The sequence below is a fragment of the Pavona decussata genome, unplaced genomic scaffold, assembly GCF_977016875.1.
Source record: "Pavona decussata unplaced genomic scaffold, jaPavDecu1.1 SCAFFOLD_300, whole genome shotgun sequence".
NCBI classification, from domain to species: domain Eukaryota; kingdom Metazoa; phylum Cnidaria; class Anthozoa; order Scleractinia; family Agariciidae; genus Pavona; species Pavona decussata.
Genome location: NW_028145697.1, coordinates 4,278,919 through 4,292,688, shown reverse-complemented (window position 1 = coordinate 4,292,688; position 13,770 = coordinate 4,278,919). Strand labels below are relative to the sequence as shown.

The window sequence follows — 13,770 nt, the reverse complement described above, 5'->3', positions numbered from 1 at the left end:
TTAACGAGCCGCTTTATTTTCTTGGAGACCCGGGGGAGGGGGGGGGGGGGGGGAGTCTGGAAGGGACGAGGTCGGATTGAAAGCGCGAAAGTTTACAAGACAGGCGAAAAATCTCAGGAACTCACTTTCAACAAACTAGTTTCAGAACCTTTTGAATTTCTGGTATTTCTGGTATTGCGTTGTTCTGGCACCGCTCGCAATTTTGTGCTTGCATTTGCATTTGCATTTGCATTTGCGTTTTTCAGTGCTTCATGATTGTGTTTAAGAATAGAAGAATAAGAAAACCATTATTGTTGGTATGATATGCGAGTACAATGCTGTGAACATCTTTACTCTTCAGTGAAATCAGCGGCTCGCCTTCATTTGGTTAAAGGGAAATTCCGACCTCTGGTAAATCTGTGCTCAAAAGCCTATTTACTTTCGTAGCGTTTTTTCAATGGTTGAGTCTGAAAAACAATGTAAAATAGATGATATGCCAAAATACTGAGGTACCGTCCACAGTATGTGTTCCATTTGAAAACGTGATTCCGTTAGAAAAATTTCGGTGTATTTTGGCCTTGCATCCACAATAAAACGATCGAAAACTCAAACATTCGGAAACGTTCTCCAGGGTAAAGACATTTGAAAACAAAGCCCTATCGTAGCAGTGCCGGGGAGTACAGCGAAAATGGAGGCTTCCACAAACGCTAACACGGAAAATGCTAAAAACATCGAAGACGCGCTGATGACTGTTGTAACATTTCCTCATATCAGCGCCGTATTCGAGCGTTTTCGTGTGGACTGAGGAAAAGGCTGCACAACGATAGTGTTGATGCGAAGGTTTGACACGTTTTGCGTAAAATGAAACTGAACGAAGTGTTTTGAAAAGGCATTAGTGTGTACGAGCCTGCAGCTGGGTACTTTGGAACTAAGTTTTACTCGAGTATCAGGCCTCGTAATTCACTGTCCTTTGTATGTAAACAACCTGAATTCTTTCCTGTGTCATATTCGTATCCTGTTGATTCCATTACGAGGGCATGTGTATAGAAACACCTCCACAATTTTCCAACTTGATTAAACTTCTTCGAAAAAACTGCTCTAGTGGTTGTTCCAGAGAAGCCGTCACAGGATGAACTCGAGTATGTGTTTTGACACCACTCGTCCAGTTTGGTTTGTTGTGTAGGACCTGTAAGGAAAATACAATAAATTTTAGTGCAAGACAAACTGATGCTGTTAAGGTCGCGGATTATTCTCACCGTAAATGTAAAATCTACAAGACAGAATTGTGGTAGGGTCTCACTTTACAGTGCGACTACTGTTGCCGGGGTCACTTAAACATAACTGACCAATCAGATTACAGAATAAGAACAATGAATTTCAAGCAGAGCCGATTGAACCAAGTTTTGCGTTATTCACTGTTCGTATCCTGTAATCTGACTGGTCAGTTTTGTTTTTAAAAGAGACCCCGGTAATAGTAGTCGCACTGTAAAAGATATTTTCTAGACGCTTGGAGTTGATTCCGTTTAAACTTAATAGAAATTTTGAGTAATGATTGAAGTCCACCAGGCTTGTTTTAATCCAGTGGATCGCATATTACGGCAGTGCTTTGAGCCTTGTGATATCTGGTGATCTTGTGAGATCTTGTGATATCAATTTGTAAAATGTGATTATTTTTCCCAGTTTTCTCCTCCGAAATTACACAAGTCCCTTTGACTTTACCACACAGCGATCAGTCCGGCAACCTCAAAAACAGTCTCTATTTGTGAAATCAACCGCAACGAAGAATGTCACCAATTCCGGAGGGTGCAGCTTTCTGATAATCCAACGGGAAAACAAGAATTGCAAAAAATTCCTCCCCAAATATTAATATTTCTAAATCGCTCATAACTAGATCTACTGAGGAACATCTACTTAGATATTACTAATCAGCAAAGGATATTATAGAGAAGACACTTGTTTAAGTTAGTACTAAACTAAAGCGTTTCTCTTCATGACCTTACCAATTGCTGAACACCAAGAGGGAGTCTCGACTTTCACGTTTCCAAAAATCCTGTTCTTAAAATGATACCAAGCGACTACATTTCCCGCCAGTGATCCGCAGCCCTTGGATATTAATGCTATCGCCGCTTGTTGAAGTACATCATTCCAAATATTCATTCTGCTTATCCTTCCAAAAAACGCCTGAGACTGGGAAAACCCTCCACCTTCCGAATAAAGTAACAAATAAATATTAATCTTTAGATGCCTAAATCAAGCTTTTTTGGCTTGTCCGAGTCTTAGGCTTTTAAGTCACGGTGTAGACCAACTGCATTGATGAATAAGTCAAAGCTGGATCACTTGTGCTAATGACCTGGAAAATGGGATTCCAGTTTTGTGTACCTACCTCGCAACTTTATTTTGTATCTAGCATATTTATATTTCCTCCGCAATCCTAAAAACGGAAAAACTCGCTCTCTTTGACGTGCTGATTTCCAAGGGAGAGTATTGTCAGGTTATTTCAAGAAAAAGATGTTCATTATTAACAGTTTCGTACGAGATAAAAGATGATAGCTCAAATTAATCGTTTGTCTCACGATTGTGTAGCATAGGTGTTGATCGTTTCCATCGCTATACTGCTGGGCCCGGTTGTTCGAAATCCACGTTTAAAAGTTAACCGAGGTTTTCATCTCACTCGTTAAAAAATGTTTTTAAAAGCTACTTTTAAGCTAATGGTAAAGAAAAGTCCAAGTCAAAACTGAGGGACAAAAATCTTTTTGAAGAACAATTTATTAGTTTGTAATTAAACTGGAATCATAGTTGGAAATCAAACTGGAATCCTATATTACCCCTTCAGAACCCTCACTATAGATAACTGATAAAATTCTATTCTATTAAACGTGTAGAGAAACAAGTTCTACAGGAATCTACAGACCAAGGATCCATACAAAATAACAATAACATGGCCAAAAAAGGTACAGCAAACTTTAATACCATAAGAGTCTTGCTCCTGTCCGAGGAAAAACTTTCCATTTCCCTGGATAGTCTGTCCTGTTTTATAATTTGTATCACAATACCTATCACCATTCACATATATGCACCATTTGCCATCATCACTTTTCCACGTTGCACACACATGATGCCACCCGCTGTCATGCATAAAGGAGCTTGAAAGAGGCCGTTTCCTGCACAAAAAAAAAAACCCAGGAAAATGAGCTGCTGTTAATGTAGTTACAGGAATAAAAAATTCAGTGAGGAATGAGAAGTTTTCTGCTGTGTCGCTAGACGGTGCTTGTGTTAGGTGCGAGTGCTGAATCGCTAAGTTACAAAATATTTCTTTCACGCAACCACCACTGTAGCAGTGATGTTTTGTACAAAGTCGCTGCACTATTGGATTCAATGTTCCCGTGGGCTGAAGTTTATGTTATCCACCTTAAGGCGCTGTTACACTTGGCAATTTTTCTGCCAACTTTTCTCGCAATTTCGTTGCGCCGTTGTGACACAAGTTACACGGATCGTTACCTAGTGTAACATGCCCTAAAATGAACATGCCTCGCAACGTTTTGTTGCAGTCACAGTGTTGCACGAAGTAGAACCGACTTCTCCTTCTCGCAATGATTGCGACAGCAAAAAATTGCGACAAATGTTCCTCTCAGGGCATGCTACATTAAGCAACGATTCGTGCAACTTGTGTCGCAACAAAATTGCGAGACAGGTTACAAGAAAAATTGCCAAGTGTAACAGCGCCTTCGATCTCAAGCTTCGACACATAGCACAACTGATCACTTGCTGGCATGCTCACGCTCATCCACGAATTACTACAAAACAACACTTACTTCCAATCAGCTGAGTTGATATTAAAATCAAGCTGTTTTTCATTAGAATTATACCCGAGGACCAAAGCATCGGGGTAAGAACTGGTGGAGTATGAGAAGAAATAATGCACTCCGGGATGAGATGTCTTCATCCACAGACAGGCAGTGAACTTTGTCAGGGAAGGTAACGAGCTGTAGGTTGCGTAGTTGGTAGTCGCCTTTGAGGCGAACACAATGTCGAAATCACTTTCTTTGGCTAAAAAAAGAATAATTGAGTTTAATGGATTTTGCCCAGTTCTCTCACTGCAACAGCACATGTACAGCATGCAACATCTCACGACGAAATCACGGTGGACACACGATGCGACAACGCGCACGAAATTTCGTGCGATGTTGCACCGTCAATGCAAATCCTAGCAGTATATGCAGGACGGATGACACATATGAACCTAGCAAATGACCCAGCTTGTTAAGAGTCTCCCAGTCGATTACTAGTTAGATATCTGACCAGTGTGCTCAAGGGTATGGGTCAGTGATGGCTTGAATTCCCCTCGTGAACTCCTATTTTTTTTTCTTTGGCCTATAATCATGACATAGTGAATATTAAATTTGTGACATTTGTTGTTAAACTGGGGTCTGTTGTTCAAAACAGAGTAAAAATAATCTAGAATTAGCAGCAACTTTGAATCTTGTGGATTCCTGTTGATCTCTTTTAGTCCCACAATTTTACTTTGGCTACAACTCAAACTGCAATTATAACTCATATCTACTGAATAAATTCTAGGGAGAAAATTTGCCCTGATTGGGGTTAGAACCCACATCTCCCGCATACCAATCGGATGCGATAACATGCGGCAGTCAAACAGGTGATAAATGTGGCTCCAGGAGTGGCCTCCTGGGAAATTTTCTTTCCCGGTGACGAGGGAGCCTAGCATCTAAGCATCAAATATACGATGCACGACACAAAACCATCTTATCACGTTGCAGTGGAGGATCCCCAAGGGATACAGGCGGTTTGAATAATCTTGTGTTCTGTGTACATAACATGTTACCACTTATCTTGTATTCTTAGACGAGGTTAAAATAGAATCATAGGTTTCCAGTCCCTTGTCCAATGGGAAGAGAATTTAAAGAGGGTTTTCAGTTGATATGACAGTACCATTATTTGAGGGTATACATGCTCATTGTTTCTCTCATGTACGCTTTATGAATTTATGAAAATAGCAGTATCCCGCGTGGTTCTTCCATTGATTCCAAACCATCTTACATGGACCTTTTGACCACTTGCGCTGCATCAATTAATGTGTAACTTTTTCATCTACTATTTATGTTGTGCTTTTACCCATTAAATGCAAGCCAGCGCCATCTTTTGCTGTCACTTCTCCGTTGAATGCAGATGTACGCAGGTCTCTCCAGGATACTAAATTTCCAATCTCGGGCCCAGGCTCTTTTGCTAGTGCCTCGATTGCTGAATCCGCTAAGAGTGTGCTCCAGATGTTGATTCTTGTAAGCATTCCTTGAAACGGAAAATTGTTATCATGACTTCCACCAAACGCCGTTTGTCTCTGCCCAAGTCGTAAAACTCCGCCACCAGGGACAGTAACGCTACTTTGATATCCTGTTACGGAATATTTAAGAACTCCATCAAGGAACCATTGCACCTTACCGTCCACGTTTGTCCAGGTAACACTCAGATGATGCCAGATGTCATCAACTAACTCAGGTACTTTAAATTGTGTGTATTCACTGCAATTCAATAAGTAAATACAAAGCAATGCTCCTGCGTTTTTACTCAAGATTCTATTGATCATTGTTTAAAGCGGATAGAAGCCGAACGGTGTTTCCAATGCAGTTGTTGGTATTGAATTAATTCATCTATGTGCGGTTTGGTAGTCGAACTGAAGATTATTATGTTCAATTGGAAGAGATAACCTGACTGAAACTGAGAGACAAGAGGAAGGAGAAAAAGGGAAAATAACCAGCATATGATGCATGATGCATGCGTGGCACAAAAACTAGTTCTGCGGTCGGATAACTGTGGAAACAACAACAACAAACAACAAAAACTTCTCATTTGTGAGATCTGAGAGTTTGGAACTGCTCGGACCGATAAGTCCCATAATGTGCAGATAAATGTTTTCGACATGACTTGCTTCAAAAACGTGATAATTTTCTAAACAAACTGCCAATCATTTTAACGATTACTAATGTTTCTGGATGTAAGTAGGGTTGTTCTTTTATCTCCAGCAGGTTTGAGTTGAATTAAGATATGAGCTTCTCTACATAATTGTGTCAATAACAAAATGGCTGGTTCTTAACAGCCCTTCTTCATTACTTAATTTGGCTGTTGCAATTCACAGAACTGTCCAATTTGACCTGAAACACTGATGTTGATGAGTAATCTACCAAAGAAGTCTCCTGGGTCAACAAGGGCCGCCTCCCTCAGTGGGAGATGGTTACTGGTTCCAAACTAATCAGTTGCAAGAAATACGCAATTGTTTCAGCGCTGAACGTAAGAACTCCCAACCCCATCGAGAAGCGAGGTGAACAGTACAGAAAAAAATCGACATAACGTGTATGCAGGAACATTGCTGGTTCTATGACTCGATAGACGTGCATTTAAGGTTGGATGCTGGGTACTGCTTCCTGCACAAAAAATACCAGTAACAGAAGGTTGGCATTGGTATGCACGTGAGTCCTACTGCCCACAATACCCTTGAGTGTATCGACAAAATAAATTCACGTATTATGGTAGTGATAATGTGCTACAGACCAACAAATTGCTCCCCGAATGATGAAGCAGTTACCAGATTAGCGCAATACCAAAACAAAACAGCAAGGTAACTGGAGATGACTTGAACGCCCAAGTCGGTTCATTCGATGTTGGTGGCAAGCTACTGAAAGAGTGCAAGCTGCTAGCCCGTTTCCAAAACTCTGAAAGGAAGCTCTGGTCAGTCACCTACCGCAACAAGGAAAGTGTCTCAGGTTTTTTAGAGTATCTGTGGAAAGCGCACTGTTGTACGGAGCAGGGACATGGATTATAAGCAAGTCACTAAAGCAAAGCTTAGATGGCTGTTACACAAAGCTCCTTAGAGCTGCGTTAAAAGTGAGTTGGCGAGATAACGTTTCCGACGGAGACCTTAACAGAGACCTTTCTCCAATCTCAGCAACGCTAAGGGAACATAGACTTAACTTTTGTGGTCACTGCTGGCGAACAGAACAGGAATATGCTCGGACTTGTTACTTTGAGAACCATTGCATGGAAAAAGGTCTAGAGGTAGTCCAGCTCGAACTTATAACGTACAACTTGAAGACGACTCCGGTCCATCCTGTAAAGAACTACCGATACTTATGGAACGGCGCGACTCCTATGGAAGAAACTCCTCAATAAAAAGAAAACTGAGGCAAAATAAAATGGTTTGTGTGAAATAATCTGAGTATAAAAGTGCAGATATCTCATCCCCAAATTGCAACAAGATGCCTTTGCGTGGCAAGTAGGCATCACGATTTTCATCATAATTTTTTCTAATATATTGTCTAATCATGATCCCATAAATTCCAAAATTTAGTTTTTGTGACGTGATCACTTTAGGACTTTATGCAGGAGAAAACTAATAAACACGACGACGTTTTGAAAACTTCACCAATCCCGAGAAGGCTGATCACTAGCCAAATTTAATACAAGGTTATCATTATCAGGATGTCAAGATAAACAACAACATGACTTACCTTGACACAACAAGAAGGTTCAACGAACCGGTTGGACCAATCCGTAGTTGGAGCGCGCTAATAATTTGACTGGTTGTATAAGAAAAAATTGCCATTTTATTGATGATCACTTTTCTGATCCAAAATGACACCGTTAATTGTTTAAATGATCCTGATACAGTGGAAGGCTGTACGTAGCTGTTAATATTTCGTGATGGAAATTCCAGGACAAACTCAGTGTCTGAAACTAAAATAAAAATGTTCCATTAGCATTCAAGTGCAGGGTCATGAAGTGAAGTGACATCCTCTAAATCACACTTTGGTATTTATTTTTATTGTAGCCTTCCCGAGAAGGGTTGAAAGCTGGGAAAATTCATTTGCTACAAGAAAAGTCAGTAAATGCTAATAGAAAATCTAACCGTTGTTCAACGAGTTGTGTAAAATAGTAGAACAATTATAAAATTAAAATGGTAGAACAAGCTCTATTTTGGATTCTTTTCTGTAATTTACACGGATGCATTTAATAACCGGCCCATGGTGTATTTTTCGGGCTGCTACGACGTCATTGACTGGCTATCTTTATTACTGAGATGTAGCTAATGCAACAAGGGTACTAACAAACGAGAATATCAGTTAAGCAACATACTTGTTTTCTGGTCTTTCTAATTCTAAAAGCACATTTTTAAGCTGACAGGCTGATGTAGAGGCTAGTCTAAGGCTAATTTGAATGCAGACAAAAGAATACAGTCAAACCTCCCTTTGCGATCGCCTCTCTAAAGCGACCAGTCTTCTAAAATACCCCAAAAATCCAAGTCAAATTACTATAGCTGGAATCCGCGACCACTTTTTAGAGCAGAAAGTTTGGAATTTTCTTTTCTTTTCAACCTCTTGTAAGCGACCACTTAACGGATAATAATGTGTGGCTGTAAAATTATCGCATTCTCAACGCAACGCAGACTTAAGTCAGGTAACACAAAGGTATCAATAGATTCAAGTTGTAGCTATAATGAGACTCATCCCGTTCGTCATTTTGGGTAAGGTTGTTAAGATAATTAGGGGCAACCCAATAAAGTTTTGATCTTGAAATTCGTTTATGTGGCTACTAAAAATTATCATATGGGTTTGAATGAGAATTGGTGCATGGGGTAAGTCTTTGCAGTTACCAATATGCTAATGAAGAAAAATTTAGACCCCCTATGGTCTGATCTCTCGTATGCGACCACCTCCCATTAGCGACCACTCAGTTTAGACATTTTGGGTGGTCCCTTACGGGAGGTCCGACTGTATTAAAATTTTAGCCATTTTGCCTAGCTAACGTCTATGACTATTTCATTTTACGCCTGTGCTGTGTCGTGTTAAGAAACTGCTCACCAATGGAAACAGGGCTTCCAGGGTAGCGAATCTCGACGTCTCCCCGAACACCATGTCTAAACATCCTCCAATCCGTGACATTTCCTAATTCCTGACTGTATGACCGAGCCATCTCCTTGATTTTTGTATTGGTCATTTTTCTATCCCATAAGTTTACTGATGTTACTTCTCCAAGGTGTGTCTGGCCAACAATGAGCCTTCCCGGGCCAACCACCACTCCTGTCCCCCAATTTGTTCCGGCTCCCATAATGGAGCCATCAAGGATGACACTCCAGTCACCAGTGACACTCGCCCAAGCCACGCATAAGTGATGCCATAAGCCATTGTTGAACGGGAACACATCGATACGCCTGAGACATAATAGAAAGCCAGGTAATCTGAGCAAAATCGAACTGAACGTCTTCCCGCGACCAAAACAGCTGAAATAATCGTTTATCCGGTCAGGTTTTAAAAACCTGTTGATAACTGTCCGCACGCTCTCATTGAACGAAACACCCCACGTGGTATAAAATCATACAGCGGTTATCTTGCGGAATATCCTCTGGTCTCAGCCAACGGCCTCGTCGGCTAAGTATCAGGCGATATTCCGCGCGATTTCGCAGGATTTTGAATTGTTGTATTATTCAACGCATTGATAACAAAGCACAGTTTCATTGCAGAAAAGGTGGAGACGATTTTTATTTTGCCTTTTTTCTCCCCGACGCACGAAATATCTGTTGACTGCGGACGACGAATATTCAGTGCACCATGTCCATAATTGGGCAATGTTACGTTGTGTTTAAAAATAGAGGAGCCGTGACTATGGCTCCTAGTTGAATAATAACAGAAGTTAACCGTCGTCCCATTTTTTCGACGAGAAAAAGACGAAGGAAGAAAGGCACAGCATAATAAAATCAAGAAACTAGTCACTTTACATTTAGTTATCGGTAATCACTCCGCACCATCACTAGCGGTTTTGTTTCTTCCACAATAAACCGCGCACTTTTCAGAAAAAATAATTGGTTGATTATAAAATATTCTCCTCTTCGGCTTGCTGGTATACTGTATAATATTCCCTCGGCTGTAAGATTGTTCTTAATATTACAGTTACCCTAGAAGTTTTCCATTATTGGCCAATTCAGTTCAGAGTTATCCAGCTGGGCTGATGAAAGAAAAGATTGATTTACTTCCTTCATATTAGAATGGTGCTCACGAGCCTACTTTTTCAAAATTAACAACACATGAAACTAGTTTTCTGTTCTATATGTACGTTGGTCCCAGCGAAAACTCATAAAGCAGAAGAAGTATCCGTTCATGTTGTTGGCGAAAACGATTCAGATAGCAGATACTTCTTCTCCCAACAAAAGATTAAACAAGAAGAGATTAAAAAACGCCAAAAAAAAAACCATCTCTTTTCAAACTATTTCACTAAACCATTTTATCTTTATTTCTTCATCTTCTATGGGTATAGAGATTTTATCTGTTAAGACATAGAAGTCGTAATGAATTTCTTTTCTCTTCCAGCACGGTGACAAACAGATTTTCATTGAACATTTTCCAGACCGGAGTTCCCGGATCTCGTTTCTTTAGAGTAACATTTCTCGCATCCCGCTTTGTAAAAGCGTCAAATCCCGCGTCCCGTCACTAATTCTAATCCCGAATATTGTCGCTCTTTTCCATTAAGATCCCGAATCCCGACCTTTAAAAAAGCCAAATCCCGGATCCCGACAAAACCTATTGGGGACCCTCGGTATAGTATGAGCTCAAAAAATGACCAGTTCCCAGTTGGCTAGATAGGTTACTTAGTGGAAATACCTAACACGGGTATCGCTGATGTTATTGGTTCGAGTCTCGTTTAAGCTTGAACATTTTTCAGGCTTTCCTTTCACAACAGCCTTAGCTGCGTACATAATTGCGATGGTCTCTCATTCGTTAATTCTCGCATCCACAGTTCAAATGATCATTTTTTCTTCCTTGTTTTAATCATACTATTTATTCATTTAACATCAATAATTTCTTAAATGCTGACCTGCTGTTAATTTTGATAGCCACTCTGCACTGTCTGGTGTCCAAACAATTGATTTTCAAATCTATTTCGTTGCTCGCCGTAACAAGAGACAGGAATGTCATCCATATAGACCTTGTCGACGTCTTAAGCCACATACACACAGTAAACTGTGACAGCGCTTGATGAATGTCGGTCTCAAGGTAATCACTGTTACTCTTCTTTGGGAATACAGCTGTGTAATTATGGGCATTTACTGAAAGCAAAATGAGACATATAAGATGTAAGAAAACAAGGTTAGACAATTGAAACCTTCAAAAGAAGAAGCTAGCCCGAGTCTTTGTTTGAAAGGAGAATGCACTACTACACAAATATCATTCTCGACTCCAGAGAATGACTGGGGTTTTTTTAAACTGTAGCTACGATTCAACCGCTGATAAAAAGATCTTAGGCTCTGGGACGAAGATGATAATGATCGTCTTTGTTTGCCAATGCGTGTGTGCTGTCCACGCCTTGCCCATTGGCCAATGTAAAATGACACGGAACAAAATTCTAACCTCAGCTGTAACATTAACTGCATTATGAATTAATTTCTCTCAAACGGTAAACTGTATTAAGTGTTTCTCATACCTAATTGGTGCAGAAAAGCCATAGAAGAATTAAAAAAGGGCAACTGATCCTTACGTTAGAAAAACATACAACTTATATTCAAGTCCTCTTGTATTAATCCAAATTAAGTGACAGTTTAAAGCACAACACCTGTTTACTGACTTTGTGCCAAACGTCATCCTTGCTTTTCGGCTACAAATCAATCAGCAACCAAGTGAAGAGATTCCGCTAGTCGATAAATTACATTTAAGCGTCTAGTTTTTTTCTAAACGGTCGTTTCTTTGTTTCTCAGATAAATTTTTTGACTTTAAAGATGAAAATAGTGGTGTCAGAAAGGATTTGCTATTTTACCAAAACGTTTTCCAAAAGATGTCAAAATTAATTTACTAAAACTTAATGGAGTGCCAGTGAATGTGAAATGTCGTATGTATCACGAAGCACTCTCTTACCAGCCCAGTTCTGACATTTGTCACCAATCCTTCCAGCAATACACAAACACTTGTACCCAGAACCTTTCATGCAAGAATCCACGCAAGTACCGTCATTAATACATGGCGATGAGGCACATGCGGCAGGAACCTGAAGGTAAAAATCGTAAAAAATTTAACCAACAGCTTTCTACACTAAGCTCATCTAGTTCGGTTTTCTTGAAATGTTTAGTTTCCTTAATATTCCTAAATAATACAGCAACCTTACAGTTGTGGACTTACGTTTATTTCTGTTCCATAATATGAATAACCATGCTTGCTTATTAAGTCAGATGACTTTGTTTCTTTACTTTCGCTGTTTAGTTCACACTCATGGCTTGGTTTGTCCCCTTCTTCATAATTGTACGAAGCACACCGCTGGTCACTCAGACAGTCAAACGAGCAGTCAATCCTTGAAGTCACGTGCGACTTGGAGATCACATGACCATGGAGAACATAACCTATTAAAACATCAAAATAAGTATCAAAGCTGCTAATCGAGGAATTGTTCTGTGAACGTTTTTGACCGCTAATAATTTTGCAATGCTTAGTTACAAGTATAGAATTGCATTATATTGTCGAACAACTCTTCTCGGTGGTCGTTTTCCTTAGTTTATTCATATAACCGTCTAGTTTGACTTGACTATTGATAAATCCCTGCAGATTTTATTCTTACTGTCTCCTCTTTCAAGTTGTCTGCTCCTTATGGAACTAAGTATGATTCCAGTGATTCCCAACGACTCCTTTTGTGCGCAGTTAACTCCACTGCAGCCCATGTAACACCTGTGACCCGAAGATCTGCCGCGACTTCGTTTGGCGCTTTGTAGCCTGCAAGCAGAGGCGAGTACTGCTAGTGTGTAGGCGAAAGACGAAGACGAGCTACGCAGTATGCTCACAAAGTGGTCCTTCAAAATATTTTGTGAGTGGCAAAAATCAAGAAAAAATTAATGTACCCAACCTTGGAAGAAGCAGGGTTTTTTTTCAGTCGAACTGGACGACATTTAAACTTTAGAAACGAATATTGTAAACATCAGCGTAGAATCCCTGTGTTTTTCTTTTTTCTTGAAGTAATTATAAAGTTTGGAAACATATTTTTGGTCTACCTTGGAACAAAAGTTTCGGTGTTTATATTGGTATTTGTCTGTTATTTTATATATTTTTTTGAAGCTTATATTATTTTACGTATAGACTACTCAGCCTCCGAGGAAGTATTGCAAACTGAAATATGGGCCAAAATATATTTCAGTTATTCTAGACTTTTTTGTTTATTTCGATCAAGTTCGCCTCATCCACCGTTAGGATCAGTCTGCCATCTATATAGATCACTAGTGCTCTCTCTATATATATAGATTACTCTCTATATTTTCATTAATAATTCAGTGATATTTTCCTTTCTGTATTGAACCCCGATTTCCTCAGAGACCGACAATCAAAACCCTCTCCGGGCTTTTCAGAATGACCATTCTTCACCGGGTATAAAGATGCATGCATATGACTGATTTCCAACTTCTGATAGGATAATATGATCATGAATTATTAAAGTATATTTTAACAATATTTATGAAACAATACAACTATCGAGAATCTTTAATGTCATACAGGAGCTTACAACCAACGTCTAGTTTCCCGAAAGATCCTCAGTTTTACTTTTTCAGGCGCAATTTAGGCTTTCACAGGTTTGATTAAGTTCCCTGTAAGAGACCTCGTCTTCTTGCTTCAATTCTCCTCCTGCTGTATTTGTATGGGATAGGAGTAAAGCGCTGGCTCATACTTCACATTTATCTTGATTTTATGACCAAGAATAAGAGAATCAAATATAATGTACAGTAATTACTTCGTGCGGTTTACCTTTTGCGAAAGA

The 13,770-nt window shown here is 39.7% G+C and overlaps 1 protein-coding gene across 1 annotated transcript; it reads right to left on the bottom strand.

Moving 5' to 3' along the window:
• Positions 1-34: 34 nt before the first annotated feature.
• LOC146454731 (uncharacterized) lies at positions 35-12,685 on the bottom strand. The gene is made up of 11 exons (XM_085095370.1): positions 12,586-12,685; positions 12,153-12,370; positions 11,892-12,021; positions 10,858-11,089; positions 8,850-9,199; positions 7,500-7,725; positions 5,113-5,516; positions 3,792-4,026; positions 2,950-3,140; positions 1,980-2,183; positions 35-1,165 (listed from the first exon to the last, which is right to left on the bottom strand). Exons 1-11 carry the CDS (start codon positions 12,683-12,685, stop codon positions 915-917), a joined length of 2,541 nt encoding a protein of 846 aa, XP_084951496.1. The 3' UTR covers positions 35-914.
• Positions 12,686-13,770: the final 1,085 nt, after the last annotated feature.

Bases quoted from the DNA above. Each gene is read 5' to 3' on its own strand.
- LOC146454731 (XM_085095370.1), bottom strand. From the start codon at position 12,685: ATGGGCTGCAGTGGAGTTAACTGCGCACAAAAGGAGTCGTTGGGAATC. The intron at 7,726-8,849 runs GTGAGCAGTTTC...TTTTTATTTTAG, and splicing joins TGGAAGCCCTGTTTCCATTG to TTTCAGACACTGAGTTTGTC. The intron at 2,184-2,949 runs GTATTAAAGTTT...TTTATTCGGAAG, and splicing joins ACAGGAGCAAGACTCTTATG to GTGGAGGGTTTTCCCAGTCT.